Below are 18,352 nucleotides of genomic sequence, written 5' to 3'. Positions count from 1 at the left end.
TCAAAACCAATCATTATGTGCTTATATGATAACAATGTCAACACTAGCTCTGACCTGTGCAACAGGTACGATTATCAGTCACCAATTACTTCATATTACGTGTAAGAATTGGTTGCACGATACATTCTTCTCAAGAAAAAGCATGATTGTGAAATTTTTAAAGTCTCTCCATTATATGAGATTTTCGTTGAAAAATATAGTTTATTTATTTTCTTGTCACACGGTGAGATTTTAAATTTGCAGAAAATATTTGATTAAATCTTTGAGAAAAATAACGTAAATTAATATGAAGCAAAATCTAGTTTTTAGACTAGAACAAACTAGAATAATTGTAAAATTTTTAGTCTCTCCGTTATATGAGATTTTCCTTGAAAAATGTAATATATTTGTCTTTTCACACGGTGAAATTTTATAGAAAACATTAGATTAAATCCTTGAAAAAAATTACGTAAATTAATATGAAGCAAAATCTAGTCTTTAGACTAGAGCACACTAAAATAAATGTGAAATTTTTAAAGTCTCTCCATTATATGAGATTTTCGTTAAAAAATATAATATATTCTTTTTTCACACGGTGAGATTTTACAGAAAACATTAGATTAAATCCTTGAAAAAAATAACGTAAATTAATATGAAGCAAAATCTAGTCTTTAGACTAGAGCACACTAAAATAATTGTGAAATTTTTAAAGTCTCTCCATTATATGAGATTTTCGTTAAAAAATATAATATATTCTTTTTTCACACGGTGAGATTTTACAGAAAACATTAGATTAAATCTTTGAAAAAAATAACGTAAATTAATATGAAGCAAAATCTAATCTTTAAACTAGAGCACACTAAAATAATTGTGAAATTTTTAAAGTCTCTCCATTATATGAGATTTTCGTTGAAAAATATATTTTTTTTTTTTCACACGGTGAGATTTTACAAAAAACATTAGATTAAATCCTTGAAAAAAATAACGTAAATTAATATGAAGCAAAATCTAGTCTTTAGACTAGAGGTAAGATTGACCTTCTAGCGTCTAGATTTGATTTCGAATTCGCATCGAAAAAGAAAAGATTCCAGGTCGAAGTAAAAGTGTACAGAGATATTTTTACTCACAAGTACTACATCCGCTATCATATCTGCCCATCCTCGATTAGCGATGAGAAGGAGTCTGGTCCAAGGACCGGGTATAGCCATCGTCATACCCTGCGTCGGTCCTATTATAGGCTTCTCTTCGCTACTGCCCCACCAATTTGCGCCTCCTGAGCCTCCCGAGTTACTTCCGCTGCTAGCCACCGTCTGAAAATTTGACAGAAATCCGTCGGCATCAGGTTGTCAGGTAGCGAGGGATCCCGCCTTGTCTGGGATGACTCTCCCCACGTCCGGGGATGCATTCCTGGGCGGCGCGAAAGTGAGTAATACAGGGATTAATTTACAATTATTAATATTACTGTTTGGTTTTATTATAAGGGGGGGAAAAATTGCGGTGTGTATATTTGGCAGCTCCACGTCCAACTCCAGCGCTCCCGACACTACGGTGCTCTCTCACGTCCTACTTGTGGCTACGATCCATCGATCTCGCTGCTACGATCCTTACGTGCGCTCCTTCGGCTCGTAATATTCGAGACTTGTCTACAGGGTGTCCATATAGGGTATTCTTTTTTTCCTTCTCTAATCCTCCAGCTTGAGAGAATTATAGAAGATTGATTCTCGAGTCGCAGATACAGAGCGGTCTTGCGATTAATTAAGGATCAATTAAGGATCTTTATATGGACACCCTGCGTTGTGCACCATAAAAAGGTGAAATCGCCTAGGTGATAAAATGGCGACAACAGATTAAACCATACACCATAACGGACTCGATGATACGCTCTAGTCATAAGCGCGTTTTTCAAGAGTTTATACGTCGATCATCAACTAATTATTATCAAATTTCCAAATGCTACGAGATACAAAATCGCTGATTGGCAGACAAACCGGTACCAGTTTTGTCGAAATAAAGAGTCTCTTTACATTTCACAAAAATTTGATCACTTTACGTACATACAAATCTTATTATTATTTTTATTTTATTTCTTGTAACCGATTCGTCTGCCGATTAAATCTGCGTGCGTTTATAATACATAATATACTCCGGCGTGCGTTCAAAATATACGAAATAAAATAAGATACAGCTACGAACCGCTAAATATACGGTGCAATGGACGAGTACGAAGATTACAACGACGAGAGAATCGGCATCGATCAATGGCGATTCGCCGGATCTCGAGAGAATCGGCCTGTCCATCAGCCGAGCAGCCATATAAAACGCCATATAAAAAAAAGAGTCTTTAAGTCGGTGGTTGTCAGCGTTGCGTCGGGACCGTTGGCTGGGTGGAACAAGATGGGATTTTTGGAACATGATTTGGACAAAATTTCCCTGCTAAATTTTCCAGAGTCCAAAAAAACAAAATTGAAAATATAATTAAGTGATTAAAAATTTAAGGGAATTTTTGCTATATCTTTGAATTTTCATTCAAGTGCAAATTATTTTTTATAATGAGACTAAAATGTCAAAAGACAAGAAATATCAATTTAAAATGAATCAACGTTTCTTTACACAGGTATTTACAATTTTTGAAAAATGTGGACTCTCAATAATTTTTAATTATCTGAATATTAGAGAAAAATATAAATGTATTATTCGTTTTAGTTAAATAGTTGTACTATAATTCCATTTTTACATATGTATATAGAAAAATTCTAAAAAATAACACCTAATTATGGGTTAAGGATGCGTAATATATAAATTACATGCCAAGACCTCCTTGCAACGTTAGACGTATATAAAGTGCATAAATATGAAAGAAGTCGTAGCGGATAAGTAAGAGTCTTTTTCACATAGATAGAAATGGCAGATTAGAATAATTGCTGTCGCGTATTATTTTCAGACGTATATATATATATATACACATTTGCGTATATATACATATACATAATATACATATGCAATATGTATATATAATATGCATATACAATAAGATATTAGAGATCTTGATATGCAATTCATGCGCAGCGAGACAGGCAAGACTCAAACAGGTAGAGCCTTTGTACGAAGGAAGGAGAAACGGTGTGAGAGAGGAAAAAAAGAACAAAATAATGCCAGACAGGAAGAGTGTCGGTATAATTTGTTCAGAATAAGTCGTCAAGAAGGATTAAGTCACCAGTGGAAAGTAAGCGGAAGATATATAAGAGAACATTTCTTTCTCTTTCTCTCTCTCGCTCTCTTTCTCTCAAATCGCGAGAGTCAAGGATGATCGTGACATGCATGAAAAAGTGCGGGCATGCGTAGATACTTTGTGATTCAAAACTCAATGTGAACTATATTTTGCAATCGGAGAAGAGAATTATGTGAAAGGAAAAAAATTAACTGAAAATATAATAGAACAATTAAGAAAGGATGCGATTGCAAGCTAGGTGAAGAGGTGCGATTGTGCTACTTTTGTACGTAACGCGCAAGACATTGCGTACGATATTACAAAAATCATGTACAATACATACATCGATAGAAAAATGAAACATTATTGTTGAAAAAAAATGATAACTGATTTTCTACAAAAGTGTAATTATAAACATCGAAATAAATTTTTTTAGCTCTTTCATGCTTTATTTCGAGAAACAACATGCTGATGACGCGATTATAAAAGTATTATAAATAAAATACAAGATATATGAAGAGATGAAGGTGAGAAAAAAAAAAATAAAGAAACATATTATACACAGAGTGTCCCGAAATTCACGAATCATCTGCTAATGACAGATTCCTGGGATTATTTGGAGGCGATTTTTTCTCAGCGCAATTGTTGAGGCATTAATAATTTTCGAGTTATAAGTCATTGAAAATAAAGAGTTTTTCGCAAACTAAGCCCTGCAGAAATCAAATATTTAACAAAAAATTACATTCTTCAATTAATTTCAAGTATAGTATTTATACAATATTTATATATTTTTATTATTACTATATAAAATATTATTAGTATATATAATACATAGACACAAGTAGAGTTTACTTTAACAGAATTTTAATTTAAGGCTTAGTTACATAATGACAAAAATTGGGAACAAAAAAAAATAATCTCCCTCGACTAATTCCGCCAAGAAAAAATCATCTCGAAATGATCCCAGGAAACCTGTCATTAACAGATAATTCTCGAATTTCGGGCCAGCCCGTATACAGCGACAGATAAAACGAGATACAGGTATAGAGAAAGAAAGTTGCTGAGAGCGGACCCGATAAAAAAAATCGACAGATCGAAGGGGAAGAAAGAGAAGAGAGCATCTCCCGATCAGAGAGACACCCCCCAAAGGTATCCCTAATAACACACCATATCCGAAAGACATTCTGAGGATAGCCAGAGGATATTCAAAGGATATCCCGAGGACATTCGAACATCCTCAGGATGTTCTCCAAACGTCTTCGGAGATGTAGAAGACATTCTGAAGATATCCAGAGGACATCCAAAGGATATCCAGAGGACACTCGAACATCTTCAGGATGTTCTCCAAACGTCTTCGGGATATGTGAAAGACATTTTGAGGATATCCAGAGGACATTCGAACATCCTCAGGATGTTCTCCAAACATCTTCGGAATATGTAGAAGACATTCTGAAGATATCCAGAGGACATCCAAAGGATATCCAGAGGACACTCGAACATCCTCAGGATGTTCTCCAAACGTTTTCGGAATATGTGGAAGACATTCTGAAGATATCCAGAGGACATCCAAAGGATATCCAGAGGACATTCGAATATCCTTAGGATGTTCGAACGTCTTCGGAATATATGAAAGACATTCTGAGGATATCCAGAGGACATTCGAACATCCTCAGGATGTTCTCCGAACGTCTTCGGAATGTAGAAGACATTCTGAAGATATCCAGAGGACATTCGAATATTCTTAGGATGTTCTCTGAACGTCTTCGGAATATATGAAAGACATTCTAAGGATATCCAGCGGACATTCGAATATCCTCAGGATGTTCTCCGAGCGTCTTCGGGATATGTGCGCTGTTATGTTGCGTTTCTTTTTTATCGGGCCCGATCGAAGAAGAAGAAGAAGGAGAAGAAGAAGAAGAAGAAGAAGCGCAGTCGCCTTTATCTCTGTCGGCGGACTTAGGCGGTGTGTGTTGTCGGATTTGGCGTACCGGTGGTAGACTGCCGGCTCCTGGGGCGGCTGTCGAGGGTGCGCCGGACGTCGGGGTGCCAGCGGGACCGTTGGCGGCAGCAGCAGCAGGGGCGGCCTGCTGGGGCGCCGGGCCCACGTTACGCGAGGCGCTTAGCCCGAGCCCGAGGCTCTGTGTACCTGCGACAACACGGTACACCGTGCCCGCCGCTCTTGCCGCCCCGTCGGCCGCTTGCTAAACGAGAACAGAGACGAGAACTTTCGTTTACTTGGTCCCTTGCTCGCGCGTTTTTCTTTTCTTTTTTTTCGCTCTACTCTGCCCGCGATTTCGCGAATAATATCGCTGTCGGGCGCTCCCTTCGCGGTCGGCGTGCGTCCTGGAACTCCTGCAATGTGGCTGGAAAGTGGTTCGTTAAGAGCTCTCCGGGATTGTGATGTAATACATGGATGGGGGGGGACCTCGACTGGAGGAGATCGCGCTCGATCGTCTGACATTTCAGGTATGAGTTCGTCGTGAAAAATGGAGAATTGTACGTTCCATCGTGGTATCCATATTTGCGATGAACGTGTACTATGGATGATTCAAAACGAGATTTTTTATAACGGCCACGTCGTTAAAAATTTGACTACCAAATATATGTTTAGAAAGTCTGATTCGAAAGTTATCTTTCGGTCGATGTTATTTCTGATTTTATTTTATCTCAATCATATATCAAGTTTCTCTATTTCATACTATAAATATTATATTATATTTTATTTTATATAATTATTTAAATTATCGTTCGCTGATGCAATATTAAAATCCCATAAATATTATATTATAATTTGTTTTATAAAATTATTTAAATTATCGTTCGCTGATGCAGTATTGAAATTCCACGTGAAATTGGACAGAACGCCACTTGTTTTCGTAACGCAATAAGAATGCAGTTCGCTTCTGGCATAATTTCGAGAGTTATTTATCAACGCAGGTGAATATCTGCACGATAAAAACCAATAGAGTACGTCGGTTACGTAGACGAATTTTTTTCCCTCGTTTTCTCAATCGGTGAAGGGTCGTGTCGCGATCGACCGGTCTCCGGAATCGCCTCGAGTCGCGTCGTTTGTTTTTTCTTTTTTTCTTTTCTTGCCAGGAAAGCGAATAACGGTGGCGAACGGTTGTTGGAGACGGTAACTCGATTTTCGCGTGATTGCTTCTGTCACACCGATGAAAAAACCCGTTCCGCCGAGAGAAATACTTTGTGAATGAAAAATCGGCCTTTGAATATCGTCGGCGTGTTATTATTGTTACTGTATCCGTTATTGTTAATGTTTATTGTCAATATAGTTTCGATCTATCTTGAAAAAATGTATATAACATGCATGCATTTATTTAATTTTTTTTGATAGTTTAAACGGCTATGCAATCACACATTTTAATTCTTAAACAATGTTGAGGATATGTATATAGCTTCGTTATTAGTAATGACACATACAATAATTATTAAATATCTAATATGATATTTTTTCGATTATTTCTTAATTAAGTGAAATAATAGAAAAAAGAGAACCAAGCTACACATTAAAATCTGGAACAAATATTTTTCTCAATCTACCATAACAGAGTTGTGACTAAAAATTGATTAGAAAATTGATCGCTATGCATTTGCAATCACGATGAAGCAATTGTTACGGTCTCTGCTTTTCTTTTTATCGTTAATTTCCAATTTATCACGTTACGGTATTTTCATCGCGTTTACATCGTCGCGAATCCACGAGGAGCAAGCATGTCAAGCAAGGTCATCGACGTCAGGTTGGTCGATGAGAATTCTAAAGTAATTCTATTGCGAGTCGACCCGGTTGTGCCTAGGTCACACGACGAAGCTAAAGGCAATTCGGTTGCTCACTTTCACTAACGTTTGCAGTTAGACGCCCTTGCAAGTCGCCAGTCACTGGAATATCAAGTATGTGACATTTGTCGCGGTGTGTACCACGTGTTACATCAACGATATAATTATCATTATATATATTATTTTTTTATATTTAATATATTATATATATATATATATATATATATATATATATATATATATATTATCACTACCGACGAGTCTTCATTTATTCCTACCTTTTCTTAATTATCTCTTCCTTTTATTATCTAGATAAATGTGTAAGTACGATTTTTTCGATCGCCGGAAAAGACGAGAGAAAGAGAACCCGCGTTCTCCATTTTTCACACATGACGTTATTAATAAACGAGATGCTCGTTTGATACAAACTCGATAACGCGACTTACCCTAATAATATCAAAAATGAAATTGCCCGGTGATCCTGTTCCAGTGTTTGCCCCTTGTCTTTTGTCCCTCTCTTCGTCATTGTTTTCCGTCTCGTTGTCATTCAATGGCGCGAGCTCTTCCTTGTCGTTTGGTGTTTCGTCCGCGAAATGCACTTGCACTGAGTTATTCTGCGATTCCGCCGTCTCCTCGTTCACTCGATTCTCCGATTCCGGGTTCGCGTCCTGTAAAAACGTTTTCTCTGAGTCACAAGAATCAAACGATCAGAAGCAGGACCCCAACACCTCGTTGATTCGTTTTCCAGATGTGCGTTTTTATTTACTTATTTATCTTATTTTATATTTTATAAACGACGTATGTTGCTTATGAAATATATTAATAGATAATAAATAAATAAATTTATATATATATATATATAATTATATAATTAATATAATATATATAATTATATAATAAATATACATATAGTAAATAATTTTTTAACGACTCGAAATATTAATCAATGAAAGATTGTTCATTACTTGGTCGTATGACAAAAAGTATGATAAAAGAGTGTGATTGTAACGTTTCATAGCATTACATTTTATTATAAATTATTCATAACTATATATATAATATAAATAATATAATTGCGAAAATTTCTTTAATCGAGGCTTTTTTATATGCATTGCATAAAAAAAGAAGAGTATACAAAATTAATACATCTATTCATACTTTAAAATATGTTGTACAAACCGTGATTGCTATGTAAATTCTTTGATTTTAAAAATATAAAAATTAATAACATGCAGATTATATGTATAAACAAATAACACAAATGTTGAATTTATAACATGCACACTCATATCAAGCAACAAAAAGAATTAATCACAACTTATTAATCACAAACTTTACCAATATAAATATGTTAAATCATACACATATTTTAAACAAATTCACACAATAGCCAAGATGGTTTATTAGAAAGAAAAGGAACAAAAAAGGACAAAGCTGAATATCGATTATTGATTATTCAATGCTTACAAATATTTCGCAAGTTTCATGTTTGCAATTAAATTCTATAGATATTGCATAATAAATGTTTAATAAGAAATTCTTATTTTTACTTATTTTTAGATGGTAAAATTGATTCGCTACATCCTGCGAAAAATAATAAACATAGAAATGCTTAGAATATTAAAAATATGAAGATGACACAGCCCTGAAAAGACTGAGGTAATTCGAGCTATTGTTTGATGAACAAGACGTATCGAGATGAGCTTCGAAAAATCGAAACCTCTCTGCAATTGAAATGACATCATAAGAGAGAAAGGACATGAAAAATATAAAATCCGTTTTGTTTTTTTATTTAATTTATATCAGAGTTAAATGACGAAGAAGCAAGAATTGGGTAAGAAGAAAAGTATATTTCTGAATGATCGAGTGATCTGCGAGTATCATGAAATTCGAATTGAACAGAGAAACAAAAAGGATCACAGAAAGATGAATTGAAATATATATTCGAGAAGTGAGGAAGAAAAAAAGAATGAAATTTTTGTCCAATGTAACTTCCGGCGGAACCAGAAGAGAGATCGCAATAACGGATCTCGTGGCGACAAAATAGCAACAACATTATTAATTAACCAGATTAATTGCCGGAGGAACACACGAGAGGACAGAAAGAGAGAGAGAAAGAGTTAGCAGCGTACGGAGAACCGCGGCAGTCCTGGTTGCGCGGTGATTTAGCGGTCATTTTTACGGACCATTAGATCCCGAGATCCGAATATGGTTCGATCGAACGTCCCTCGATCTATTCGATCCTCGTTCTCCTCGAGCACCCCTGAGTGAGTAATTAACACACAAAACAACGTGGAACAGCGCGCCGCAGCAGTCCTGAATGCGCGGTGAGATTCTGCAGCTTGTGAAGATTCCTCAAGGTCGCGATCTCGAAGCTTTTACCGAGCTGCCAAGCGTACGACGTCACAGCGAAGCGGTGACTTCGTTCTCTATCAGTGATGCGATTGTTGTTGTGGTTGTTGTGGTTGTTGTTGTTATGGCATCAATGTTGCCTCCTCCGCTCTCTGTTACTGAGGATGAAGAGGAGCTGCGGAGCTCTTCCTTCTGTTCCGCTGCATCATCGTCATCCGGAAATGTCGGAAGGGAGATTGATATTCTGGAAGATGTATTTGCATTGCTATCGGCCTCATCCTCATCCTCGTCGTCGAAGGGCGAAGTGCCCATTACGACTGTGCCTGAGTTAGTCCTCTGGACCCCTGGACTATTACCTCCTCCTCCTCCTGCTCCTCCAAGAACACCTCGAAGGAGGGTGGGACCGAGAACGCGAATCACTTCTGCGACAAGTGTGTTGACGATTGCTTCGATTCTCTAGAAAACAACAGGCCTTAGCTGGAGAGTCTCTCTCTTAGCGTGGTGACTCTCTTCCCATGGAGACGTTACTTTATCTTTGCGAGTCCCTTACGAGCAATAAGGGATGCTATCGATATCAATTTCCTATATACTTTATTTTGTTCTCTATGAATGATGTGAGCTTACGTCGATTCGCTCCAATGATTGATTAATGGATTACTTTAGTCAGTTAAATTTAATCAATTAAATTTCATCAATCGCCCAACACTGAGTAGTACTGCGTCTCTTATAGTCGGGCTTTTTTTTTAAAGGCGTTTACGAGTGATGAAAAATTATAGTTATGCCAGTTTGACATTCGATGTCTCGTGAAATAGACAAAATCGAACACGATTCACACACATTGTTTACGTGTTACGTCGACGACTATCATGCGCTCGTTTAATCTTGAAGACCGAAGTCGGAAATTTCGACATTCCTCTCTCCAGGAATGGATCGACGAGGATCGCGAACTTTGTGGGATAACTAACTGTTCTGCGAGATTCGTTGCCAAATCAATCGCCATTGTCGCATGACATGCAATCGCATGCAATATAGAGGCCGACCAAGGAAAATCGCTTGCTAACGAGACGAAAAAAATCACACAGCGCATTATTAGTCAAATTAGGAAGTTATTCCTGGACAATTCAATTGGCCAGAAAGAAAGCTTCGCACGTAATAATATATACGAGGAAACTTTCCCAAGAGTGTGTTTCGGTGTTCTTCTGATAGAGTCTCTTTTCTTGTCTACAAACGATCGCCTCCTCGTATTACGTAATTTGTTGTTCGACCTATGAAGCTTCTTCTAACGAAAACAATGAAGATTCTCTCGATATAACGGGCATGAGGTCAAGTATATAAGATGTGTCCGAGGAAAGAAAAGGGGGAAAAAATAATTCGAGAAACACACGTTCGCGGATAAAATTTCTCTTTATAGTAGAAATCGACGCAGAGATGCGAATTGACTTCCGTTTCCGGAATAAGCGGAACAATCAAGACGAATGGAGATCGGAACAAATCGATCTCTGTATATAACGCGAGCGTAAATAAAGGGACCAGACTCTGGCTAGATAGGTGTCGACTGGCTTGCAAATCGACTTGCGTTACTTTCTCAGTAAGAATGTGCAGTTAAAATTGAGATGCGTTCGACGAAGACGCGCCTCACGACATCACGGGATCAGCAAAGGTTTGACGGAGCAAGGTCCCCTGTATAGGCGAGGTACGAAAAAATCGAATTAATTGCGGATCAGAGTCCGACATATCGCTCAAGGGCGTCATAATGCTCCTTGATTATGTGTGCGTGTGTTTGTTTAGCGAAGTAATCTACGATGATAATTTATGTGCATCTTCACCTATGATAAAACGCCGCGTCAAGAGCGTTTCAATCTAGTATCCTGGCCTTCTGCAGGATTTCTCTAATAATTCACGTATCACGACTAGCTCACCTGAGAGATATCTGGAAAGAGCGTTCGCAGAATTCCGATCGTCCGTTTGCTCCTCAGGGCCGCCTCGTTGTCAGTTTCGGCCATCACTAGCCGATCGAGGGTCTGAAAGAAAGTTTCCTATTTGCCCTACCGTACGATTTCTAATTTTTTACTGGACAACGGCCGTGTTTTTCAGCTCCCGGTGATCGTAGAATATCAAGCATTGTCTAAATGTTCGACTTTTATATTTCTCAATATTTTTAATTATCATTAATTATTGATAATTTAAAATAATAATTTTTAATTATTAATAATTAATTATTAGTAATAATTTAAAATATTCAAAAATGTAAAAATTATTATTAATAATTATAAGAAATATATATATATATATATATAATTGTAATTTATTAAATTTAAGAAACCAATATTTTGTATTTTTGCATATCTATTGTATGCGTGCCTATTCCTCTCTCTTGCGGAAGGACTTTCAAGTGTGTAAGAAGTGAGAGATTTAGATATAGTATTAAAGTATATCGCAAAGTGTGCCGGACAACATTTGATTTACGATCATAATAAAATGTACGAGCAGGAGAACCCTATCAGTTACCGTTTGTTAAAATTAACCATGCATTGTGACCGTGTCGTTGCCGAAGTGGCGTTAAAGAATACGCGAAGCGTATCTGCCACGAAGTAGCGGTAAACAAGGAAGTGTACCGTAGTGCATAATTCTCCCATTCATGTTGGAACTGAACGGTAAAGACCGTGGAGTTTGGTGCCTTTGAAAATGTTAAGGTAATTGTGTTGCATAACAATCTCTGTGTTAGATGCTAGCAAAAGCAGGGATCATTAACTTAGCGCCGTTGAACGGACTTGTCGATTACTTGACTATTTACTACCCGTATAATAATAACTGATTCTTTACTATATTCTCGGATTTATGTACCGAGGATAAAATTTGCATTCCAGATTAGAAAGATTATTAATAAAGATCGTCATTTAATATCAATTAACTCAAACTGTTTATCTCAAGCAAGAAATAATATTTCGTGACTGATTATACATTCTCTCGTAAAAATAAAGATTCGAGTGTGAATATATTAGCAAAAACTTGGCGATGTAACGATTTAAATTAATTATAGGTCGTCATTTCGGCTGTATCTATTTTATCGAAGGACAACTTGTTTATACAAGGTAATTCACTTCTGTTTTGATATATGCATTCCATTTTGCATTAGTTTCTCTAATAGAATATGAGGTCAATAGATGACAACATTGACTCAAATATTACTCAACTCGAATATTATAATTTATTTTCTCTAAAAGATTGTTTACACATTTGTGTAATCGTAGTGAGAAATTTTGCTTGTATTTTTATCTTTGAATATTTAAAAGTTTAAAAAGAGAGAGAGTCTAAAGAAAGGCCAAAAAATTGAATTGTGTAATCTTTTATGACACTTGTTTCTTTATAAAATATCCTAATATAATATAATATATCTTTTTCTATTATATACATATAATAATTAATTAATTAATTTCATAATTTAATTTTGACTACTTGTGTCTACATCTACTGAATATTTTTTATTCTTAATATATAATATGTCTTTTTCTATCTATCTATCTAATTAATTAATTAATTTTATAATTTAATTTATTACAGCTTATTTTTTTCTACAACACTTAATTATGATTTTTCCATTTTTCCATGTAATATTGAAATGCCATCCATATTATATATATAAAATATGTATAAAAATGATATATTTCATATACATATAATCTTTAATAAAAGATATTAAATTCTTCTAAATTTCAAACTGATTCTTTTGAAGCTTTAGATCATTTACTTGTTCCACCGCTCTCTCGTCTGACTACTCGTGTCTGCAGCTACTGAATAATCTCTATTCTTAATATTATCCACGAAATTTCTCCGATCGTGTACAAAATACAGATCAAATGGACAGTCAGTGTCTTGAGTATCGTAATGCGATGTGTTGCATGCGCTTATACGCGTACGCACCAACTTTCCATCGGGCACCTATCGACCGAAGAAAGTGTCCGGTTATACTTCGCGGCCAGTGAAAGTGTCGGAGGACGAGAGCTGGACGACCCGGCTTTTTCGTCAGACCATATACTTTGAGGTTTATATCGTTTACGGCAGTGCATATTCGTTCCTGCGGTTTACCCGCGGAACCGCGAATGCGCGGAGCGTCTATTTACTTATCGCTATGATTATTCCTTGTACAATGTATAATAAATGTATTAATAAAGAATATATATTCTATAAAAATATTAATGTACCATTTACTTATCAATATGATAAATTCGAAATTTTTTTTTTTATCATTTTATAAATGTTTTATACTTGTCACGAGAATATTATTGTGCTCACGGAGAGCCGATAAAATTAACATGAAATAATGTCCCGACATCGGAACATGTGTATATGCATAGAGAAAACCTTCGAGATTTATGGCTATTATTTTATAGCCGCATAATCAAAACATTAAATTCCTCACGAGACACGACGTTGATAATATTCCGATACTATGCGCGAAATTTTCGTGTTTCTCGTATACGAATCACTCTCTTCGAACTTTCTTCGTATCATGTAACCTTCTCCAGCTGATGAACCACTCTTTCGCCGCACACGTGCATTATGTTACACGGCCTCAAATGTTATGTAAAAAACTATGGCAATTATAAAAAAAATTGCCAGGGATGTACTACATAAGTTCGAAATAGCGATTGTGAAAAACAAGAAGCTTTAAGAGGCAACGTCTATATAATTTCTGCGATCACGTAATAACATAACGTAATAACTTTCGATGAATTATAACGAACGATATTTTGAAATAGAGAAGTTTTCTTTACACAATATGTTCTAATGTAAAATTGGAGCACACTCTCTTAGACAAACATTAATAGAGCTTTTCGTAAGTTAGGAAAATTGGTGTAAGAGAATGCTTCGACACTAGAACATACGAAAGTTTTTTATGCTTCAAATTATTATTCGAAATATTATTATTACTATTATATAAAAGTAAAATATTCAGAAATATATTTTTTATGTTTTGTGTGATGCGCGCGCGTTTTATAATTTATTTTATAATAGCTCATAGAACTATGATATATTTGATTTATTTTAATCGCCCCATGAGCTATTGAAATTTGTATAAGATAATGCTTTGGCATTGAAATTTGCTTGTATTAATAACATTTTCGTGACAGAATATACATTTACAGATACGAGAATAATAAAAAAATAATTGCCAATTTCCGGGTGACATCTTAATAAAAATAAATGAAAATAGATATGGAATTTTATATGTCCGATTTTATAAATCACGATGCTGCAATAAAATTTTAATTGCATCTGATTTCCATTATTTTATTCGCTCTAAAGTTTTATCATAGCTATTAATCGGGTGAGAAACTCGTTGAAAATAAAACATTATCTCTATTTATCGGAATCAATGATTCGGTAGAAACGATCAAAAGATTTAATAGATCAGAACGTAGCTAAACTTTCGCGAGAAATCGAAAAGGAATCGTTTTATATTTATCGTTTATTTCATCTTAATAATTAATAATTATTCCACTAATTAGTTTTAAATAAAATAACAATTTCTGTCTATATCGAGAAATTATATGTGAGACAGAGAGATTTCCTAGATAATAAATTTTTCTTTTCTCAACTGATGTGAAGGAATAAAGATAAGATCAGCAAAGCTAAGATTAATGATAAATCAATTAATGTCACTAGATCACTAAATTGTTATCACGACAATCTAGTGACAACCTGGAAGCTATTATAATAATAATTGCATAATTTTACGCAAGAATTGATCAAAGCGTTTGTATTACTTAACTAATTAGCAATGAATGGCGATTATTTCGTCGTTAATTATATTTAACCCCTCGGTCAACGCACAGTTTTTTATCTTTTCATTAATATCACGAGGATATCTGTATTTTCAATATAATACACAATTTCAATTTTTTATAGCAGACAATTTCGATTTTATTTATATTTATATTTTTTTTATTTGGGAAATACTCGTTCATTGACGGAAGGGTTGATACGTTTATGCTTGAAAACTCGGCCTCGAATTTTGTTAGTTGCGTGCCACGTGCCATGCGTCAATCGAGTGCATCGAGTGATGATTAAGCGATAGCGCAGCGGGAGGAGCTAATCCGTCGCATTAATCTTCAGATAATCAAATGGACGGCGATGTTAAAAAGAGAAAGGCTCCTCGAAAGAGCGCCTCTCACGTGCTTACCTCCGAGTGAAGTCCGTTTTCCGGAAGCGGATTCGAGCTCACTAATGCGAGGCAAAGCGCAACCGTCAGTGCCAGTATGGTATACCTCATCTTGATCGGATAGATAAGATATTCTGCGAAAAGAATACATTACACACGTTACATGTATATTTACAATTGCAAATAGCGACGAAATATAACGTGCGCATATTAACGCGTTTGCGAAGATTTCTCGCAAATCTTTCATACGATCAATTTTTCCGCATTTCTCATATAAATAATAATAAATTTAAAAAAGCTCTGATATATGTATATAAATTTAGATATAAAAAAAGCTTAATTAATAATTAAAATAATTATATAAAGTATTTATATGTGAAGAGCTTAATTAATAATTAAAATAATAAAGGTCTTAATTAATAATGGAAATAATTACATGAAAAATATTTACAAAATAAGGAGAAAGAGAGAGGAATTTAAAAATAACTTTGTAGCTAGCTCTTTTTATACCTGAATAAGTCTCCTAATAATGATTTAGCAGATGTTTTTAAGTGGATTGTAATTTTTTACGGTTGTTTCGCGACTTCTCGAAAAACAATCTCTCGTGTTGCATCTATTATTATCTCGTGAAGTTCGTCTCTGTATTATTTGCGAAAATTGTCCGCTTTCAACGAAATGCGAAAGTAAATATATAGGGCGGACATAGAAGAGCAAGAGAGACTTCTCACGAGCCATAATCTCGGCCATCCTCTTATGATTATCTCAAGTAATCATTTGGTGTGAATATGTAGCGAGCATGTAGTCCAGAAACCGGCAATACGGTAAGACGGAAATTGCTCATGCGAAGATCTCGTGAAAAGAGAGAGAGAGAGAGAGAGAGAGAGAGAGAGAGACGGACGAAAAGTTGTACGCAGAGAGAAACGGAGAGAGAGAGGAGCAATGACTCTCCTTCTCGAGCATGGATCCGTTCGACTATCACTTTCGACGGAATGAAAGTGGAGAATGCTGTTGGCGTCTGCCAGACACGAGAGGAAACGCACGCTTCGTAATTAATCGCGATTTTAATAAAATGCTCTCGGCATCTCACGTCCGTATTAGAATTATATTTATATCGATTCGATATTTTTCTTTTTTGAAGCGTAAAACTTTGCTCGTTCATAAATTAGGCTTAATAAAAAATCATAGCTCATTTGTACGCTAAGTTTTAAAGAACGCTAATTAGAATTATGATGAATAGTTAATTATGAATATACATATAATTTGTTTAAAAAAGAAAAAATATATTTAATCATTTTTTAATTATTGCTTATAGTCTGACATAAAAATAAAGTGTTATTTTACGTTTTATTAGACTAAATGTTTAAGAGAGTGTGTGTTTGTCAAATTACGAGATGTTTGCTTTCGTTGAAGAATGCTGTCAATGTACGTGCATTTCTGAAGTCCACCAATGTATGCCGAGTGCAAATAACTATATATGCATTTGGCACGTTGAGAATGAATCGTAGATAAATCGAGGATACATATGTGGCATTGAAACGATGTAGATTCAGTAAAAAAAGGAAAAGAAAGAACCACTTCTATTCTCGGTGACGATATTAAAATACTTTATTTTCGAATATGCTAATTTATTTAATTATTTTTTGCACTGTTTGTGCTATTCTTATTGAGCAAAAGACTTTGTAATTAAATAAAATAAATTAAACAATAATTTTTTAAATAACGTTTTTTTAAGAATAAATATCTTAAAAATGTTAAAATATATATTACGATGTTTGAAAAAAATATTCACGTGTTGTGATATAATGTAGACAAATTACATGAAAATTACAGCAATTAAATTGATTGAGGAAAAAAATCTTATTCTCTGACATGACATATGTGCGATAAAAATAGAATAAATTAATTCGCAATTCAAACTAATAATAAGTAAAAATAACTTTTTCGTAAAATTTTTTGTCCGAAGGAAAACATTAAATTTTCTTATGTTATAGACAAAAAAATTTACATAATAGTTGCGCAAGTTTTACTCGGAATTTACTCTTTTCGTAAGAATCATATTATGCAGATTTCACCAACTTCCTGTCGAAAAAATCGATCTCTCTTCCTTCTTTATTTAACTTTGAATCATATTTGATCTTGTACATATAATCTTTTTAAATTGAATTTGTCACTTAAATCTTAAAAAAATATATTTAAACAATCTGAATATTGCAAAATATATATACATAAAAAAACTCAGAGTTTCTATAGAATGACTGATTACTAACGAGATTGCGCGTCCAGATGGAAAGAGATTTCTCCGGAAAAACACAATTATAGTTGTTTCAATATAATAGTATTCTTAAATATTGAACATGCTTTTTCATGCTGAAATATTCTTTATCAATTCCGGTCAATCAACAACAAAAAAATTGCAATTTTTAAAATTTTGTATTATTAATAATATTTCTTTTTACATCGAATATACTTAACGCTGCTGAGCGATCGAAAGGTCCAGAATTTCCTTCGTCTACACTCAACACGCGAAACTCAAAAATTTCCCACTTGTCACCACATCTTTGCCACGTGGTCGCCGCAGATTTTCCACGAGACACTAAAAGACACGGTGATACGGAAAGAAATACCAATCGAATTTAAAGACGCGAAATATGTTGAACTCACCACGCACAGATTCTATCCGTCACACGGTTAGTCGTCGTGAAAATTGTGCAAATTGGATTTTTTTGGGGAAAAAAATCTCGTAGGGTCCTGAAGGAGCTCTCGGCGGCTCCTGCTCTCTCCTCGGGGTTTTCTGTTACTGTCTGTGTAGCGACGCTTAGTGAGCGGCTTTTATTAGAAGGAGGGGCCTGACACCA

The 18,352-nt window shown here is 35.0% G+C and overlaps 1 protein-coding gene across 4 annotated transcripts in view; it reads right to left on the bottom strand.

Moving 5' to 3' along the window:
* LOC114942647 (uncharacterized) overlaps nucleotides 1-18,352 on the bottom strand; it is a 23,866-nt gene extending 5,514 nt beyond the window's left edge. Inside the window, exons 1-6 of one of the 4 annotated variants that reach the window (XM_029318067.2) lie at nucleotides 18,159-18,327; nucleotides 17,954-18,090; nucleotides 15,519-15,631; nucleotides 11,254-11,355; nucleotides 7,429-7,650; nucleotides 1,107-1,289 (exon numbers count right to left, since the gene is read on the bottom strand). In XM_029318067.2, coding sequence (XP_029173900.1) covers nucleotides 1,107-1,289; nucleotides 7,429-7,650; nucleotides 11,254-11,355; nucleotides 15,519-15,608 — 597 coding nt within the window. In that variant the 5' untranslated portion in view covers nucleotides 15,609-15,631; nucleotides 17,954-18,090; nucleotides 18,159-18,327. Of the gene's footprint in view, nucleotides 1-1,106; nucleotides 1,290-7,428; nucleotides 7,651-9,364; nucleotides 9,791-11,253; nucleotides 11,356-15,518; nucleotides 15,632-17,953; nucleotides 18,091-18,158 lie in introns of those variants that run through there. The other 3 variants (XM_029318066.2, XM_085490335.1, XM_029318068.2) reach the window with 3 other exon arrangements.

This window comes from Nylanderia fulva, unplaced genomic scaffold (assembly GCF_048542155.1).
Source record: "Nylanderia fulva isolate GAGA-0341 unplaced genomic scaffold, ASM4854215v1 Scaffold12, whole genome shotgun sequence".
Lineage (NCBI taxonomy): Eukaryota > Metazoa > Arthropoda > Insecta > Hymenoptera > Formicidae > Nylanderia > Nylanderia fulva.
The sequence above is the reverse complement of the archived record's forward strand: the minus strand, read 5'-3'. Positions and strand labels throughout refer to the sequence as shown.